Source organism: Polypterus senegalus, chromosome 1, assembly GCF_016835505.1.
Source record: "Polypterus senegalus isolate Bchr_013 chromosome 1, ASM1683550v1, whole genome shotgun sequence".
Taxonomy (NCBI): domain Eukaryota; kingdom Metazoa; phylum Chordata; class Cladistia; order Polypteriformes; family Polypteridae; genus Polypterus; species Polypterus senegalus.
Window position 1 is genome coordinate 48,571,273 of NC_053154.1, and position 18,465 is coordinate 48,589,737.

The 18,465-nt window shown below is 37.5% G+C and overlaps 1 protein-coding gene across 9 annotated transcripts in view; it reads left to right on the forward strand.

The window, feature by feature from the left end:
• Positions 1–18,465, forward strand: part of ano1a (anoctamin 1, calcium activated chloride channel a) — a 264,303-nt gene that overhangs the window by 116,151 nt on the left and 129,687 nt on the right. For 5 of the 9 annotated variants that reach the window (XM_039748821.1, XM_039748789.1, XM_039748779.1 and 2 more), the window contains 4 exons: positions 6,454–6,519; positions 10,694–10,792; positions 10,918–11,069; positions 15,108–15,162. In XM_039748821.1, coding sequence (XP_039604755.1) covers positions 6,454–6,519; positions 10,694–10,792; positions 10,918–11,069; positions 15,108–15,162 — 372 coding nt within the window. The remainder of the gene's footprint in view (positions 1–6,453; positions 6,520–10,693; positions 10,793–10,917; positions 11,070–15,107; positions 15,163–18,465) is intronic. The other 4 variants (XM_039748797.1, XM_039748812.1, XM_039748841.1 and 1 more) reach the window with 1 other exon arrangement.

Consider the following 18,465-nt stretch of genomic DNA (forward strand, 5'->3'; position numbering starts at 1 on the left):
TTTCACTTTTATGTCTGGACACAGCTCTGTTAGATCCTTAATGCAACAGTCAGAATCATTTGGCTGGATAACGATAATCCGCCCTTTTCTTTAGATCTGCTCAGATGGGTTTGATCCTTACATACACCAGAGTTAGTAGCATAATAGATGGAAATGAGACTGGAAAAAGCTTGGCATAGCATTTTTGTTTTTAATTTGTCAAGTTCTAGTTCTTAAAGAATATTTATGAAAGTACTTATGATCATTTTGAGACCTATTGGTTTCATTCAGTTGGCTGAAAAGTGATTGACTTTTGTGTTTTGTTTTCAGGTTTTTATTCTCTAGAAGGGACTGCTGTTCAGACAGCCCTTATGGTAAAACTTATAATAGCTTGGTCCATGCTGTTGTAAAAAAAAAAAAAAGACCTAAGACCCTATAGAAAGTAGTTTGTATCCCCTATTATCCATAACGGAGTACCACATTAAATCTTAAATTACTAAAAAAAAAAAAGTCGCTCTGGTGAAAATAAGGAAAGAGATCATAGGATTGCAAGGCAGAATTTTCATTTTGTTTGTCTTTTTTATTTTTTTGTAAATGAGAGCCATGTGTTTTGCCATGGGTTTATTATAATTTCTTTGGATGAGGCTTACATAGCTATTTAAAGGTTAAACATAAAGATCTGAATGTACCTAATTGGAGTTAAAATATGAAAAAAGCTTTTTGCTGATATTTAAAACGTATCTTTGTATTCCACTGATTTCATGAGGTTTTTGTATTGGAAGTAACAAGCTAGATAGGCTATTCCAGTAAACTGTATCACTACCTTTTTATTTAACATATCCACTACACTTTTAATCCCCCTTTGCACGTTTTTTGTCATGTCCCCATGGCTGGGATTTGCTATAAAATATGACTGACCTATGATATAATAATCCATTGGCTGTGCAACAGTGGATCCAGGAGATACCAAAGTACATGAAATTGAGACTGTGTGCTATCTAAATGTTCACTGCACCATTATGTTGCTACTACCAACAGTTTAAACAGTTGATATCTTGCATTATGGATACATTGGATGTTAAACATATCCTGCTGCTTCCATTAGCAGTAATTGATATTTATATCAATGATACATCAGAAACCCAGACAGTCCTTTGATCCTTGGCCATTGCAAAGGTACATTTTTGTTTCTCATCAGTAAAAGTAGATTTCAGTTGGACATTGGTTGACATTTGGACATTGGGACGAGATAGACCTTTTAGTGGGATGACTCTAAAGTGGCATGGAGTTAGTAACCCTGACTGTACTGTATTTGAGTGCGGTGAATTGGAAACCCACCTGAGGTTTGCTTCTGCCTAGTGCTCATAGCTCCCAGATTAGGCCCTAAATCTCCACGGTCCTGTAATGGACATAGTACCTTCAGAAAATACACGGTTGAAAGGTATAGATGCTTCTTTTGTTTTTCTGAGAGAACAAGTTCCATGGTTTAAAGGCAGTGCTTCCCATTTAATTCAAGACAACTGAATGGGAATACAAAACAATGTGTTTTTCATGTCTTGCATTTTTTGCCTGAAACTAAAATAAGAAATTGGAATGAATGAACACCCAGGCAACTATTATAAAATATTATTAAGACATTGATAAGTGATAACATTTTTTTCATTAACCTGCTAAACTCAAAAAGTTACAGTGGTTTGGATATTGAGGTATTACTGGTTTGGGTGGATTTGTGGTTGCACTACTGCCTGCATCACCAGTTTCAGAAACTCGGGTTTTCTTCCCAGCCCAAAGAGCTGAATTGGTGATGGTATACTACTCCAATGTGAGGGTATGGAAAGTGTTCCCTTTGAGGGACTGTTATTTCACCTATTGTTTCAATCTCCTCTTTGTCCTTGTCCATGTCTGCTGGTATAGCATCTGCTTCCTTCTGAAGCTCTCCTGATGTTTGTGTGATATATTGATCAATTTTTTACGACTGGTAAAATTGTCTACACGTTTTTAGTACTCCATTTAAATTAATATGGAACTCTGAATAGACCCAGCATAGTGAAAGTGAGCAACCTCTGTAATGAATGGGTGTCTGACTCCTCCATTGCTTCTGGTGGTAACGGGGCCAATGGAGAAAGTGAATTCACAAAAATGATGAATGTGTAGTATTAAGAACACACTTTTTATATCCGTTGCAAAGCTGTATATTTTCCATTGTATAATTGGCATATATAGGCAGAACTTCAGTGTGTGTCTCTTATTGTTTTATATAAATGTATATACAAAAGAGAATTAAAAAAAATTTTTTTTTTTAAACCAAGAACAAATCTTTTGCTAGTCTGAGCGAAGAACCACTGTGGTGCTACTATATTTATCCACTGTCCTTTGTACATTTTTTTTTTCTTATTTTTATCACTAAGCTTTCCCTGCATAAACAGCATTATCTCACTGTGAACAGCTAGCAGTGTTTATTCAGTAACTGTCCTTTCAGAGAAGAAAAATGGCAGCAATTTGTAGAAAAGCATGAAATAGTAGTTATTCTCATAATATATGTTTTGGGTACATCTCTTAGAGATGAATGAATCTATTTATATATAGTGCAAAGATGACTGACTCATTCACTCACTAACTCACTCATCAACAAAAACCGTTAATAAGCTGAAATTTGGCAGGATGGTACATCTAGGCCTGTATACTGTATATACATGAAGAAAGAACATATTTATATGCTATTGTTTAGGGGTAAAACCCCCTACAACAGAAGACATAAATACCCCAAATTCTCAAAAACGCTTTGACGTAATTAATTTGCAACATTATAGAAAAAAAAAAATTGCTGACCCGTGTGTGTGTGTGTGTGTGTGTGTCCCAAATTATTAACATTATACTCACTTAAGCACGTTCAAGAGTAAGCAGATCCAGTGACCTAATAATATTATTTTTTTATTATTTGTTGGATGCCTTTATCCAAGGCAACTTAGAACATTGGAGAGACAGGATTGATTACATTTCTTTTATATTTCCAATTGGATGAGTGATTAGCTCATTGTCACACAGTGTCCGCAGCAGGATCTGAACCCAAAATCTAGGTCCAAAGCCTTAACCTCTACACCACAGTCTCTGACAATATTATTAATCATACATTTAAAAGAAAAAAAAAATGTGGAAAAGTATTTAGTACTTCTGATGCATCTGATCCACTGACAGCACTATCGCTGAGGCCCACTATCTAATGAAATTTCTCAGGCCAAGCTGGGTAATGCAACTAGTATTTACGTAGTGCGCATTATAATGAAGGCATATTTGAGTGCCATGTCAATGTAGTTAGTTTAAGCCAGTATTGTTTAGTATCTCTTGGTTATTTTAGCCTGATTAAATATTTTGGCAGTGCTTGTTGAGCTTGTGACTGCAATGTCTTTCCCAGTTTCCCAGCAATTCTAAACCCATTACCTTTTGATGTCAATGCTTTGGCTACAGTGCATACTGTTAAATATTTAGTCTATTCCAAAATATGCCACAACCTGAAGACTATACCAAAAAATATAAGTTCAGTGGTGGTAAAGGAAGAGTTAATGCTGGTGTCAAATGAACTGTATGCTACAGCTGTGTTGACATATAAACTAATTTTTTTAAACCCCTTACCTAAATGTGTAGTATTTAATCTAAAATAAAGAACACTGTGATTTTTCACAATGCCTGTTCATACGTTTTATAAGCATCATTTTTCCAATACATAGTAGTTGGAAAACCAGCCTATCACTGAACACAAACAGACTTACTAGCTCATACTGGGTTGATTAAGAGTCACCAGGTAATATGCGCAAAACTGAGCTATACTAAAGTACAAGGACAATGTACTAACCTCTGTACCACCACACCAAGCTTTGTTTTTATATTTACATGTGTATGAATATAATAAATACCCTATGTACACAGTGGCCCCTTTATTGGATATACCAGATCACTAACGGAGATAGCCTTCCTTACTAAACCGTCATTGTGCGATTATGGCTATATATACCATGCAGACAGGGTCAGGAGGTTTGGTTTTTATTCAAGCAAACACTAGAATAGGCAAATCTCTAAACAACTTTAATAATGCTGTGACTGTTGGTGCCAGCTTTTTATAGAGGTAGCCTTCCCAAGAGTGTTCACACACAACAGTCTGTAAAATGTACATAGAATAAAGTCATTGTCTGACAGGCTTTGTCCTGAACAGGGTCGTGCTGGGGTGCTGGAGCGTATCCCAGCCAGCATCAAGCACAAGGCTGGAACAAAACATGGTGCCGGTCCAATACAGGGTGAGCACACACACATACATACATACATACATACATCCACAGAGTAGGGCCAATTTAGTAAATTCACCTTCTTGCATGCCTTTGGTCGGTGGGGAGAAGCCTGAAGGAAACCCACCTGGATAAGGGGAAAACGCGCAAACTCCCCGCAGGGAGGACCCGGAATGTGAACCCTGGTCTCCATACTGCAAGACAGCAGCACTACCACTTCTCCACCATGCTGCCCATACAATAAAGTGATAAACAAAAAACATCCAGTGAAGAATGGTTTTTGGGGGAGACCTGGTGCTCAAAAACATTTAGTTATTCAGAGAAATTAGGGCGGGGAAAAAAACCGCTGCTTACCACAGTGATGTGCAATTTATCAGACTCTTAAGTGGATGAGCAAAAGCAGCAAATGTCCATGTAGTAATCTGGCTAAGAACAGGAAGATGGGGCTATAGTGGGCATGTGATCACCAAACTGGATGACTGTGATTTGGGAAAAAAAAAATCTCAATTTTGATTTTTACTTAAATATGCAAACGGTTAGGTCAGAGTTTGGTTTAAACAGCATCAACAGATCCATCCTGCCTTGTGTCAGAGTGTGGAGACTGCTGGTGGTAGCATGATGGTGTGAAGGATGTTTTCTAGGCACACATTGGGCCTCCTAATACCAACTAAGCATGGTTTAGAAGCTACTGCGTTCCTAAGCATTTTTGCTGACTCTGTGTATCCATTTATCGCACCAGTCTGCCCTTATTCAAAGGAATTCTGTGGTCCATTCAGTCACCAGGAAGTTGCACAAACAATGACTGTGACTTTAGTTTACTCCAGTGGTCTGCACAGCCCCCAGATCTTCAGTAGAGCACATTCACAGCATCAGAGGTTATCCAAAAATCTGCAGGAACTAAGTGGTGTCATTGAAACAGCATGGACCAAAGTCCCTAATGGGCTTCAGGCCCTTGTTTTTAAAGACTTTGGGCCGTTGTAAGGGTCTTACCCTGTACTTGACCTAATATGGTGGCTGCTGAGTACAAGAATATTTATTTATTTGTTATTGGTAGGCTAGTGGAAAGATGTGCAGGAATCTGACGTTGGACAGGCAGTGACCAGTTTAGATGAGCACGAAACTTTAAAAGAGGAACTTCTAGAAAGATTTTATAATAATCAATGTGAGTTTGAAAGGATATAGTCTTCTTGGTGGCAGTAAACTTTATTTATGGCTGTCATGGTGGTCTGACAGCTTACCAGAGTCCACATGAGGTCTCCAAGGCTTCTTAAATGGTTCAGTTTTGTCTCAGCCGCATTTGATTGTGAGAAGATTATCAGCGGTGTCTGAGTCTTTAATTTATAAATAGGAGCTCAAGAAGTCAGGTACTTCCTAAGAACTCTGGTGGGACAGTATACTAATTTGTTATATAGATCATTCCTTTCAGTCTGTTTTAGTTAGAAACTAAATGTTTTTACATAATAAACTGTCATTCTTTCATGTGATCAAAAAGAGACTCGGTTAAAACTTGGTTTATTAAATACCTAGGCTTGCTTTGACCTACAGCTTAGTGAAACGGAAAGCCCTGTCCTGCTTAGCATGCTTTGCCTTCAGCTTAAATGGTGTTCAAAATGAGTATTATAAAGAGAAAAAACGAAAAATGTGCTTCCAGAATTTGTCAGACCTGTCCATTCTCACATCCAACACCTTTTTTTTTTTAAAAAAACATGGACTTGTATATTCACAAATGGAATCTCTCTCAGGTCTTTGTAGATGTGTAATGGAAATTGTCTTTCTTTTTTCTCTAATCACATTTTGTCCAGATTATTATGTGTTTTGGGACTGGGTCTTAAGGGCTGTACCTGAGACGAGATAAGGATTGCATTGTAAATAGAATCCAGCTAATGTTGTTAGCCATTCTTTTCTGTCAAGTACTGAGAAAGAGAAAAATGTGGAGCACATTCATCAGCACAAAATGAAGGCTTTGAGTCTCATTCTAATAAATGACAATGAGTGAATAGTCTTTTTCATGTCCTGTGTTTTCATGATAATCTGATCATTTTGTATTCAGTTCATGAGAGGGCTTGTTACAGTAGGTGTGTCCTCCTTTTGCTATTGTGTGTCTGTGCTAGTTTTTGTGTGTGTTGAGTGTTAAGTTTATCTTCTTCGTTAAACCCATTTTTTGTTTTCTACCTGACTTTGCTTTCTGGTTCTACAGTTCTGCACTGATGCAGATTGCGAAGCAGCCGGAGTAAAACAAGGCTGTCCGAAGAAGCATGACCTGGTAGGACTTACTACAGCAGCAGGAGCACAGTGTCCTCCATATGCGGCTTTACCATCAGAATTTTTTTTTTTTTTTATCTTTTTTCTTTAAACAAACAAATGACATTTTTGAATAATGAATGAGGTGCATAGTAGACTCTTCCTGTATTAGTCTCCCCTAAATACCCCCTTGGTTTCCTTATTTGATTAATTTGGCAATATTGCCTTATTTTATGGTTCCCTCTATTCATTATTTTGGTCATTTTGGGTGAATAACAGAAAACAGCATCTCTTACAGCAGACCTTCCAAGTCTAACCCAGTTTTTACAGATTTTTAAGAAAGATGGCAAACTGTCCTGTTATTCATTATTTTCCAACAGCAACAGTCATACATGGAGTTTAGACCGTTCAATATTATTCTGCCTGGGTGCATTTTTTTTTCTCCATCCATGCACAAATACACACTTCTGTGCAAGTGAGGAGTAAAAAAAAAGCAATCTGTTGGCAGAATAAACTGATTATTCCATACATGAAAAACTCTTACTAAACACTTTATACTAGAACAATGTTAAATTACAATAGCATATCAAGAAATCTAAAAATTGTTGCAACACCAAACAATATTAATACAATTAACTAATTTGTGGCCAAAGAGAGGAAAAACCTACAAGAGTATTATTTGAAAAGTCGGTCAAACATCTCTTTAAATTTACAGAGTCCCCCCCACTGACACCACCACCAAATGAATGAGTGAATGGACCCTGTGATGGACTGGCACCCTGCGCAGCATTGCTTTCTACTTTACGACCAATGCTTCTGGCATAGATTTCCGCCCCCATGACCGTGAATTGCATTAACCCGGTTTCAGAATAGTGTTGTTACAGGTCAGCACAGTGGTGTGGTGGCTGTCTGTGTGCCCACACAGTGACCAGTATGGGATTTGAACCCAGTCTTCTAGAACTATCTGTGTGTTCTTCCCAAAGGTTTCATGGGATTTCCTCTGGGTACTCCAGTTTTGATCTCTTTACCCCACGGGTGTCAAACTCTGGTCCTGGAGGGCCACAGTGGCCGCAGGTTTTCATTCTAACCATGTTCTTCATTAGTGTTGCTGCTAATTAACTTCTTTTGCTTTAATTTTAATTGACTTGACTCAGGCCCCTTATTTGTGTCTTTTTCCTTAATTGGCAGCCAAACAGTATTGAGACACAAAACGAGCCGCCACATGACCAGCTCACCTGTGCCCATCACACAATATCTGAAAATAAAAAGAGGTGATGGTCTCAGTAAGGTTGATCTCTCAGGTCACCAAAACATCTTGATGGTGTTCTTAGAAAAAAGCAGAAAATCAACCGTTTTGGAAATGTCTGCTGTGGCAGAATGAGAGCAGCAACAAGCCATGGAATTAAATAACGAGTTTAATTAACAGCAAGAATCGGCTTCTCATTAAGAGATTGGTTGGAGTTTGAAATCCCAGTTTAGCTGCTCATCTGTTGGCTCGTTTCACGTCTCATTTCTGTTTGGCTGTCATTTAATGAAGAAAAGAATAAATTCAGGGGACTTAATCCTTAAAAACAAGGCTATTAAAATGAATGGAAAAGGAGTTAATTAGCAGTGAAAACTGGTCACTGATTAGGAAAAGGGTTCGAATGAAAACCTGCAGCCACTGCGTCCCTCCAGGCCTGGAGTTCGACACCCCTGCTTTACCCCAAACCACATGCTGGTTCATGTCATTGGCCCAGTATGAGTGAGTGTGTGTGTTTTGTATAAACGGCATACTGCCCAGGATTTTCTTTTTATTCCCAAAGCTGCTGGGTTAGACCCTGGCACTCCATGGTCCTAAAATGGCCATGAATTATATAGAGTAAAAGAAATGTTCCTAATTGCTAATCTGCTCATGACCCTAAATAAGATGAATTCCTTTCAAAACTCTGTAAAGTTATTAATACACCCCACTCCACTACTACTGTATTTATAGTTGGTAGACACATATTTAGAGCTTTTTTTTCCTTGCTTCATTGTGTTACGTATGGAATAATTTTATATTACTGCAAGAAAAAGCATGTCTGCTTTTTTAAAATTCGAATGCTGGCTCTTTTGGTTGAAATGGCATGAAAGTTTCAAGATGCCATTTTTTGGAGGTCAAGTGTATGATAAATTTATTGGTCCAATAAAAGTCTATCATATGCAGCTCTCCAAATACCAATAAGGTGAATAAGTGTTTATTCAAAATAACACTAAAGCATACTTTTTCCAGCATTGGAATTAAGTTTTCTCTCTATTACCAAGTACAGAATTCACTGGGTTATAGCAACTCCTTGGTGGCAGTTTACCTCCGAATATTGTCTGTACAGTTCGGTATTGCTTCCTTTATGTATGTTTTTTGTTTCTTTTGAAATTAAGAAATGTGTTAAGCATTGTTACTCAGTATTTTCATAGTGTTTTCCTTTGGAGGAATGTGTTTAAAAATAGAATTTAGCATTTTTTTGCATTAGTAAGGAAATACTGTGTAACAATCCACCGTCATGCGGAGGGTCAGCATGCATGTTGGTCTATTTTCTTGTCATAAATTGTTGCTAAACACAGCCATTTGCACATAGCTTGCTATGATTTACTGCCTGCCTGTCAAGATGAACTGCTTTGCTGTATGGCTCCGTTCTTCTTGTAGAGAAGATTTTCAACCTTGGATAAGATGCTCTCAGGAAGAAATTCCATTTTCATTGCCTCAGTTGCTGAAGCACGTCAAAGCATTACAGTGTTTGCATTGCATCCTTGGCTTTAAATGTATATGTGGTATTGAAATACATCACCGTTCCAGGGGCTCAGATGACCTCTCACTTTAAAAATTGCACAACGCATGAGTTACTTGGGGTATCAGTTTTTTAAGAGCTGCTGACTCTTTTTATTGCAGCATCTGGCTATGTAATATGCCCCAGAAAATAAAAAGTAGGATGGCTATGCGTATTTTCGCATTCATTTATTTTTAGTAATTTACCTATAATTACTGATGTGTTCCAACAGGACAGTTTAATTGTCCCACTGGACAAATATCCTACCAAGAGGTAGTGGTCTTACAAGCTGTTTTGGGTTTTTTTTTCGGGCCGTTAGGAGAATCATGAAAGTTGCCAGCATGATTACTGTCCAGAAAAGTCCAAACTAAATTCTGTCTGAAGCCAGTAACATATTACTTTGAAGATTTCTTTTTTTAAATTTACTTGAGCGCTGAGTCACTCCATGAAGGTCTTTACTTTGCCAAGTCAAAACTGAGACACTTGTCAATGTACATAGTGTTCTTTTATAGCTGAATTGTGCCAATGTCGTACACCATACTTTACTACCTGGCAACATGCCACTTCTGCAGCCGCAGAATGTTGGTGTTTAACAAAGCACAAAATGATGACTTGAAGACATCACTGGGAGAACAGTAAAAATGGGCAGGTCACATTTTTTGCACAATCATGCTGATGTCGTACAGTGCACTTTAATACACGGCAGCATGCTGCTTCTGCAGCCACAGAATCTCGGCACTCCTAACTCATCAACGCAAATGATAAGGCAGTGACGTCACTGGAAGAACAGTTAAAAAAAATTTAAAACATAAGAGAGATGAAATTTAGTAATAAACAAAAATTACCAACAAGTTCCTGATAATTACGAAAAGTTAGTTACCTGCAAGTCATGACAGCCAGTCCCATTCAATTGTTTCTCTTAATATATTGTTAAACACCGAAGGCAAAGCTTTCTGTGGCAGCTATAGGATTACAAACTACTTCCACTGTTTCAGTTTACTTTAAGTGCCCCTCACGGCAATGATTCCATATTTTCAGAGAATAAGAAGCAAAGCTGGCTGGCCTCCGTTTCAGTCCTGGAAAATTGTAACATTGGGATGGGAACCGAGGTTTTCATTAAAGATATAATTGCTTTAACATTGCTCTCCACAGTTTTAGTAGTGGATGTGATGGTCTAAAAAGGCATACTGCTGAGAAACCACCGAGTAGATCTTCATTTTATATGGTTCCTTTTATAGGCTGCCTTTTATAGTGAATGAGGAAATGATGGGCCTGTATGTCTCCAGCCAAGTCCTCCATGCTTTGTTTGTATGAAGCATCAGCATGCATTTGTTTCAAGTGTTTGAGACCACGTTGCAGGTTTGCTTGTGACGTTTGGATCTGTTACTTATAAAGACTTTTTTCTTTTAGACTAAAACTCCGGGAATAGGATATGTGAAAATACACGCTCCCTGGCACGTACTCTGCCGTGAAGCAGAGTTCATGAAACTCAAAATGCCAACTAAAAAGGTATGTATGATAGGTTGTTTGTTTATAGCACTATTCAGGCAGCCAACGTCGAATCAAGATTTTTCTTGAACTGTAGTTTAATTGAAAGAACGAGCATAAATATTATTTTCTCCTTACTGTTTTAGGTGTATGAAGTTAACCAAAGCAGTAATTTTGTGGAGAAGATTAACGCATTTATTTCAAAAGTAACGGAACCTCTTCATCCCAATGTGGACGGGGCTAAAGTGTCAAATGTAAAGCACCTTTCATATCCATTTTCCAGAGAAAAACAGCACTTGTAAGTGAATTTATGAAGCCTTTCTAAAGTGAATGTTGTTTTCTACATTAGCAATCGATCGTCTTGTATGGAAAAGTATTTAAATCTGATAATCGACTTTATCTTTATCAACATGATTGTTCAGTCAGATTTTCAAATTCCACACCTTCACAATGCTGATTCAGACCTTTAAAGGATGTAGCGTCATAATTTTTCTTACTCTTTCTAACTTACTAACTTTATATATATATATATATATATATATATATATATATATAAAATGTAATATCTCTCACCCAAAAGCAACCCTAATATACAGCAGTCTAAAAAGAGTGGGTCATCACTCCTAGAAACTTTTGAGAAGGAATCAACTTCTCTTTGATAATGGAATATATTCTTAAGGAAATGATGATTTGTTTTTTTTCTATATCTTTATAATGGTAGCAATGCCAGGATTTCATATTAGGGTGGGCCTATTATTTTTATTACTGATAAATATACATTCAATAAAAAGCATTTTTAAAGTACAGTCATACTAACTAAACGTAAACATTTTTTGCACGTCTAGTTTTGAATGCTTTTTGTTTTAACACTAATTGAAATCCACTTACGAATGGTGAAGTTACACTGACTGCTTACCTTTTGTTGGCCATTGTAAGGCACAAACCGGCAAACACTTTCTGCTATAATTTTGACCAGCACACCATTATATAGCCGCAAACAGTCAGACTACCGTTTTGCCATCCTTTGCAATTTATGTATGCATATCTATGTGCGTTCCTGGTCTTCGAACAGATGAGTGAATCTGTCCTCAACTATATTCTTACAAAAATGCCTAAATCACATATTTCCATAACCTCAATTCCTCCCACGCACTGTTATCTGTCGTATTAATGGTTCCCCAAAGATCCATTTCTTACTGTCTATAACAGAAGTTGGAAACTTTAATACCATGAACTTGTTGATTTTTTGGCCAACATTCAGACTTATGTTTACTTCCTTTCGCTATTAAAACTTAAAATGGCTGTTTGTCGACACATCATTCACGTTTACCACGATTTAGACACAGCCCAGCACTAGTACTAGAAATGGGCAATTTGCAAGTGATTCAGTCTTTTTGACGGACCTTATTTAGTGTATCCTGTTAATCAATTGAAACAAGCTAAACAAGAGTAAGTTATTAGTTGATTTCCGCTTGGTATCATCACGTTTTGAGGAGCTGTAATTAGAGGTGTTTTAAGTCACTTATTTTCTAAACCTCATCGTTATGCAGACCGTATACTGTATAATCGACATCCAGATAGGTAAACTGATTTACAGTTAAAATGGGGAAATGTTTATTAGTAGATTAATTTCTGTTCATTTAATGCAAGTGTGCTTGGGATTGACTGATCGGTAAGACCTAATGGAAGGTGGGAATGTTGGAAAGAAAAAAAAAGTGGGGAAGAGGAGGCGAAGCTAGAAAGGTGGTGTGCCCTTTTTAAAAAAAAAAAAAAAAAAAATTCTATTTTAAGTTTAACTTAAAGGTGAATGTAAAAACACGACAATAATAATAGTAGAAAATGACAAAAAAAAAAAGATAACGGGAGCGTGATTTCAGTAGGTGGATTAACCCAAACCCAAATACAGGTTTGGGATTTGGCATTCATGTCGCGAGCTAATGGGAACATCGATGAAGAAGGTTGGCATGCTCCTTCAGAGTCAAAAAAAAGAAGAGCCTCTAAAACGTGCTGAGAATGTTCAAGTCTAGGCAATGAACTTTATGAAGTTAAAGCGCTGCAATGAATATTGCATCATTATTATATAGGTCTACGTGCTGCTAGTTGTCAACAATAAGACTGAAATTAAAGGATTTGTTTTTGCCATCATTTCATCAATTATTAGCTACCACAGACTTTAAAGACTCAAGCCACTTTATTATAATATATGTAACATAGATACTTGATTGATCTCGAGGGAAATTTTTCAGAAAAATTAACAAAAGCACTGCACATGCAGTAGACAAACAGCCGAGAAGAAACCCTACGTTATAAAGAAAGAAAAACGGCATAACACAGACAGAGCTATTGGTTAGGCTGTCATTCATGTTGGCGCCATAAACTTCATTAATTAAAATAAGTAAATGGTCATTTTTTTTTTATATATATATAATATTTAGGTTGTGATTTAAGAATGGAATGAATGAAAGTTATATGTCGCATGAGAAAGTGGATATGTTGATGTTGGCTTATATTTTATATGCACTGGAGAGTGGGTATTGATTATTCTTAATACTTAAGGTTTTTATACATCTCAGGGTGCCTTTTGTTTCAACAGAACTTCTTTAGTCCATTTTTTGGTAGATCTCATTGTCACCCTTCCCATGAAATAGGAGAGCAGAGTTACTAAGTCCTTTCTCCTTAGAGGCAACAGTGAGAGGATGTGTGTATAAAATATAGCAGGAAGCACACAGGATGAATGGGTGTCCCAGTCAGGAAGATCCCTTACCTGGATGGGAGGCTCTGAGGGAACACAAAGCCACCCTGATTTGACTTAATACCTTCTCTAATCATGAAAGAAGAGGACAAGGAAGGACTGTCCCTGGAGAATGTTCATTCAATCCTGGATGCTCAATGGCAGCAACCCTCCCTTATCAGTGCCCATTGAGGAACCAGGGGACAGTCCTTTCTTGTTGTCGTCTTTAATGACGAGGGAAGGTGTGAAGTCCAATTCTGGTGGGTTTAAGTTCCCTCAGGGTCCTCCCGTCCTGGTAAGGGACCTTCCTGACTCTATTATATATATATTTTATATATATATAGAAGAGAGAGAGTGTGAACCTGTTTTTTAAATATGTATACTGAAATATATTGCTATTATAGAACAAATTATTCCTTTTAGCCTAAAAGATGTTCAGGGATTAATCAAGTGGCAGTTACAAACCTAAAGTACATAGTATTAAAATTTATTAGGTTAAAAGATTTTTAAGCAGATACAAATAATTTTATTTGTAAGTTTTATTGGTACATCTAAATATGGATGAGTGTGTGAATGACCTCTGAAATGGACTAGCATTCAGTTAGCATTAGCATTTGCTGCCCTGGAAGTCCCCTACTCAACACAACTCTCTAAGACAAAAAGCAGGTTCAGAAAACGCAAGCTTGTATGCCAAAATATGAAAGACATTTGTTCCATGTACAGCTTTTACCTTATGCAAGTCAAATTCTTATTTGTATTTTCTTATATGGGAAATTACTACTCATTTATATTTTTCTTTCTGAGAGCACAACAATAACATGACCAAGTTTTTTTGTTTTTTTTTTTCTTTTCATTAATGGCAAGGGGGAACTTCAAATTTGAAATTGTTTTCATCAAAAATCTGCAGCCATTTTGGACTACAATAAGGCATTCTAGTCTAAAACTAACGCCCCTCTTTCAGATACCCCAGGGTTTAAATTTCATTCTGCGGTGTGGGTTTCTCACTCTGTAATTCAGTTTGCTCCCACGTTCTAGAGATCTGGGCCTAAGGCTAGTTAGTAGGTTGGCCTGGTGCAAATGTGGATGTGTTTGTAAACGTGATTCAGATTTAATGACCTCCAATTAGGGTTTGATTACTTCTTTGGAGCCAAGGGTTCTGGCAGGCTATTCCTTCTAAGCCTATGTTTAAATGAGCAGACTCCGAGGAAAGCTGGATGAACATCATTCATTTGCCAAATTATTAAAGTCTCTGCAAGGCTAGTGGCATTGCCCCATTCCACATTTACTGCTTTGATGGCATATTTATAGAATTGTTTTGCAACAAACAGATAATGTCACATCTAAGTGGACACATTTTCTTAAAAGGTGAGAACATTTGTGAAAGTAGCACACTTTGCTTACAGTTTTATCACAGATGCCCTTTTACTAGTATGTACACTTTCTTTCTCTTACTAGCTGCCACATGCAGGAAGGTTCTTGGGTTCAAACATTAATCTGTTTTGGCCACAAAGCAATTCAAGAGTATGATTGCAATTTATTTCTAAATGCTTACATGCCATATTCAGCGAAGATTGTGATTTGTTTTTAAATATTTTATTTTAACAGGTTTGATTTAACAGACAGAGAGTCCTTTTTTGATAGCAAAACCAGAAGTACAATTGTAAGTACCCGGTTAATTTGATTTTGCACACACACTGTGTTATGCCAGTACTTTTCATCATGCAAATTCAACAGGGAGTTACGCATGTTCATTTTTTCCTTAATTAAAATGTGTTTCATGCTTCAGTCTCCGGCTTTCTGCTTTGGGTGTTAATTGGCTTGATTTGGAGACCTTTCGAAATCCAATCTTCCACCAAGTGTTATCCCCTGCAGAATAATGATACCTCATTTCTTTTTAAAGATTAAAGCTTGGTTGGGAAAAGTACTTAATGTATTTACATCTGTAATAATGGAGGTATCTTACCTGCCCTAAAAGAAGTCTCTTTGTATATTTTGATTTTTTACTGTTAAAGCAGCATTCCCAAAAGACCTCCTGGAAAACTCCAGTTGAAATCCTTGATAGGACCTTGGTGTTTAAATGCTATAAGAAGCAAAAGCAACTGTTTCAATTTATTTTTAGATCCTTCCTTCAGTTTCTTAACATGTGGCCATTCCTGTTTGTTTTTGTTTGTTTTTTCATTGTCTGTGTTACTGGTAATTAACTATTACAGATAACTATAATAACAAACTTTAATTTTCTCTACACTGGAAGTATTTCTGCCTATTGCTATTTGAATTATACTACAGGGTGGGCCATTTATATGGATACACCTTAATAAAATGGGAATGGTTGGTGGTGATATTAACTTCCTGTTTGTGGCACATTAGTATATGTGAGGGGGGAAACTTTTCAAGATGGGTGGTGACCATGGTGGCCATTTGGAAGTCGACCATTTTGGATCCAACTTTTGTTTTTTCAATAGGAAGAGGGTTATGTGACACATCTAAATTATTGGGAATTTCACAAGAAAAACAATGGTGTGCTTGGTTTTAAAGTAACTTTATTCTTTCATGAGTTATTTACAAGTTTCTGACCACTTATAAAATGTGTTCAATGTGCTGCCCATTGTGTTGGATTGTCAATGCAACCCTCTTCTCCCACTCTTCACACACTGATAGCAACACCGCAGGAGAAATGCTAGCACAGGCTTCCAATATCCGTAGTTTCAGGTGCTGCACATCTCGTATCTTCACAGCATAGACAATTGCCTTCAGATGACCCCAAAGATAAAAGTCTAAGGGGGTCAGATCGGGAGACCTTGGGGGCCATTCAACTGGCCCACGACAACCAGTCCACTCTCCGGGAAACTGTTCATCTAGGAATGTTCGGACCTGACACCCATAATGTGGTGGTGCACCGTCTTGCTGGAAAAACTCAGGGAACGTGCCAGCTTCAGTGCATAAAGAGGGAAACACATCATCATGTAGCAATTTCGCATATCCAGTGGCCTTGAGGTTTCCATTGATGAAGAATGGCCCCACTATCTTTGTACCCCATATACCACACCACACCATCAATTTTTTTGTTCCAACAGTCTTGGAGGGATCTATCCAATGTGGGTTAGTGTCAGACCAATAGCGGTGGTTTTGTTTGTTAACTTCACCATTCACATAAAAGTTTGCCTCATCACTGAACAAAATCTTCTGTGTAAACTGAGGGTCCTGTTCCAATTTTTGTTTTGCCCATTCTGCAAATTCAGTGCGCCGATCTGGGTCATCCTCGTTGAGATGCTGCAGTAGCTGGAGTTTGTAAGGGTGCCATTTGTGAGTAGCTAATATCCGCCGGAGGGATGTTCGACTAATGCCACTCTCCAGTGACATGCGGCGAGTGCTACGCTGTGGGCTCTTGCTGAATGAAGCTAGGACAGCCACTGATGTTTCTTCATTAGTGACAGTTTTCATGCGTCCACATTTTGGCAAATCCAACACTGAACCAGTTTCACGAAACTTAGCAAGCAGTTTGCTAACTGTAGCATGGGAGATGGGTGGTCTCGTAGGGTGTCTTGCATTGAAATCTGCTGCAATGACCCGGTTACTGCGTTCACCAGACATCAACACAATTTCTATCCGCTCCTCACGTGTTAACCTCTGCGACATGTCAATGGCTGTAAACAAAGAGAAACTTGTAAATAACTCATGAAAGAATAAAGTTACGTTAAAACCAAGCACACCATTGTTTTTCTTGTGAAATTCCTAATAAGTTTAATGTGTCACATGACCCTTTTCCTATTGAAAAAACAAAAGTTGGATCCAAAATGGCCGACTTCCAAATGGCCACCATGGTCACCACCCATCTTGAAAAGTTTCCCCCTTCACATATACTAATGTGCCACAAACAGGAAGTTAATATCACCAACCATTCCCATTTTATTAAGGTGTATCCATATAAATGGCCCACCCTGTATTTGTTTTATCAGTTTGTTCTCTGTTCAAGCTTAATTGCTATGTTTTTTTGATGGCTGTAGTTCATTATCAGTGCCAGGATTGCGCAGTGTACCGGTATTGGAAAAGTACCAAAAATTCCAAATTTTAAATGTTATGGTACCAGCATTTTAGGATATTCAGTACTGGACATGAAACATTAGGTTTCTGTTTGAAACTCTTCAACACTCTGTGGACTAGCCGGGGAAAAACGTGCTTAGATATGTTTGAGACTTTATGAAACCACAAGTTTCAGCATGACGTAGACTTTGCAGAGGCTCATTGCTTCAACACAAACGATCCTGACTTCACGGATGGATGACCAATTGCTTTATGGGAGAGACAGCATTTTGGAAATCATGTAATGACACCATTGATCTGAAACTTGGCCAGCAAAATGTGATTATTGAATAGCTCCGATTTTTGGAGGGGTGATGAGAAAAAATAAACATCAACTGTGCATCTCATTCCTATAAAACAGTGGCATCACAAAAGTGCCAATTCTGTCTGATCTGGTTATTTATTTATTTTATATTTGAATGAAGTGCTTGGTCAGTGCTATGTTACAGCTTGGCTAATTGAGGTAACTTCAGCTTTGAAGGATAGTCATGTAAAATGTTCCATTTGGGAAGCAAAACATTGGATTATCTTATGTAGTGTAATCCCTGATGTGTAGAACAATTTATCAGTTTCAAAAGCATTATGGCCTGGTGGAGAGCACATTGGAATTTTAACAAAAAGTTGTCCAGTTTGATCCTGGGCAAATTACTTAACCTGTCAATGCTCCAACTGGAAATTAATATTTTATACTTTGGCTTTGTACTTGTTTGGTGCCATGGATGGATTCTCCATAGAAATATGCTATAAAAAAATAAGGTGTTTGCAACAACAACATTTATTTATTTAGCACATTTTCATACAAATATTGTAGCTCAAAGTGCTTTACATGATGAAGAAAGAGAAAAGAGACAAAGTAAGAATTAAAATCCGAGAATACTAATTA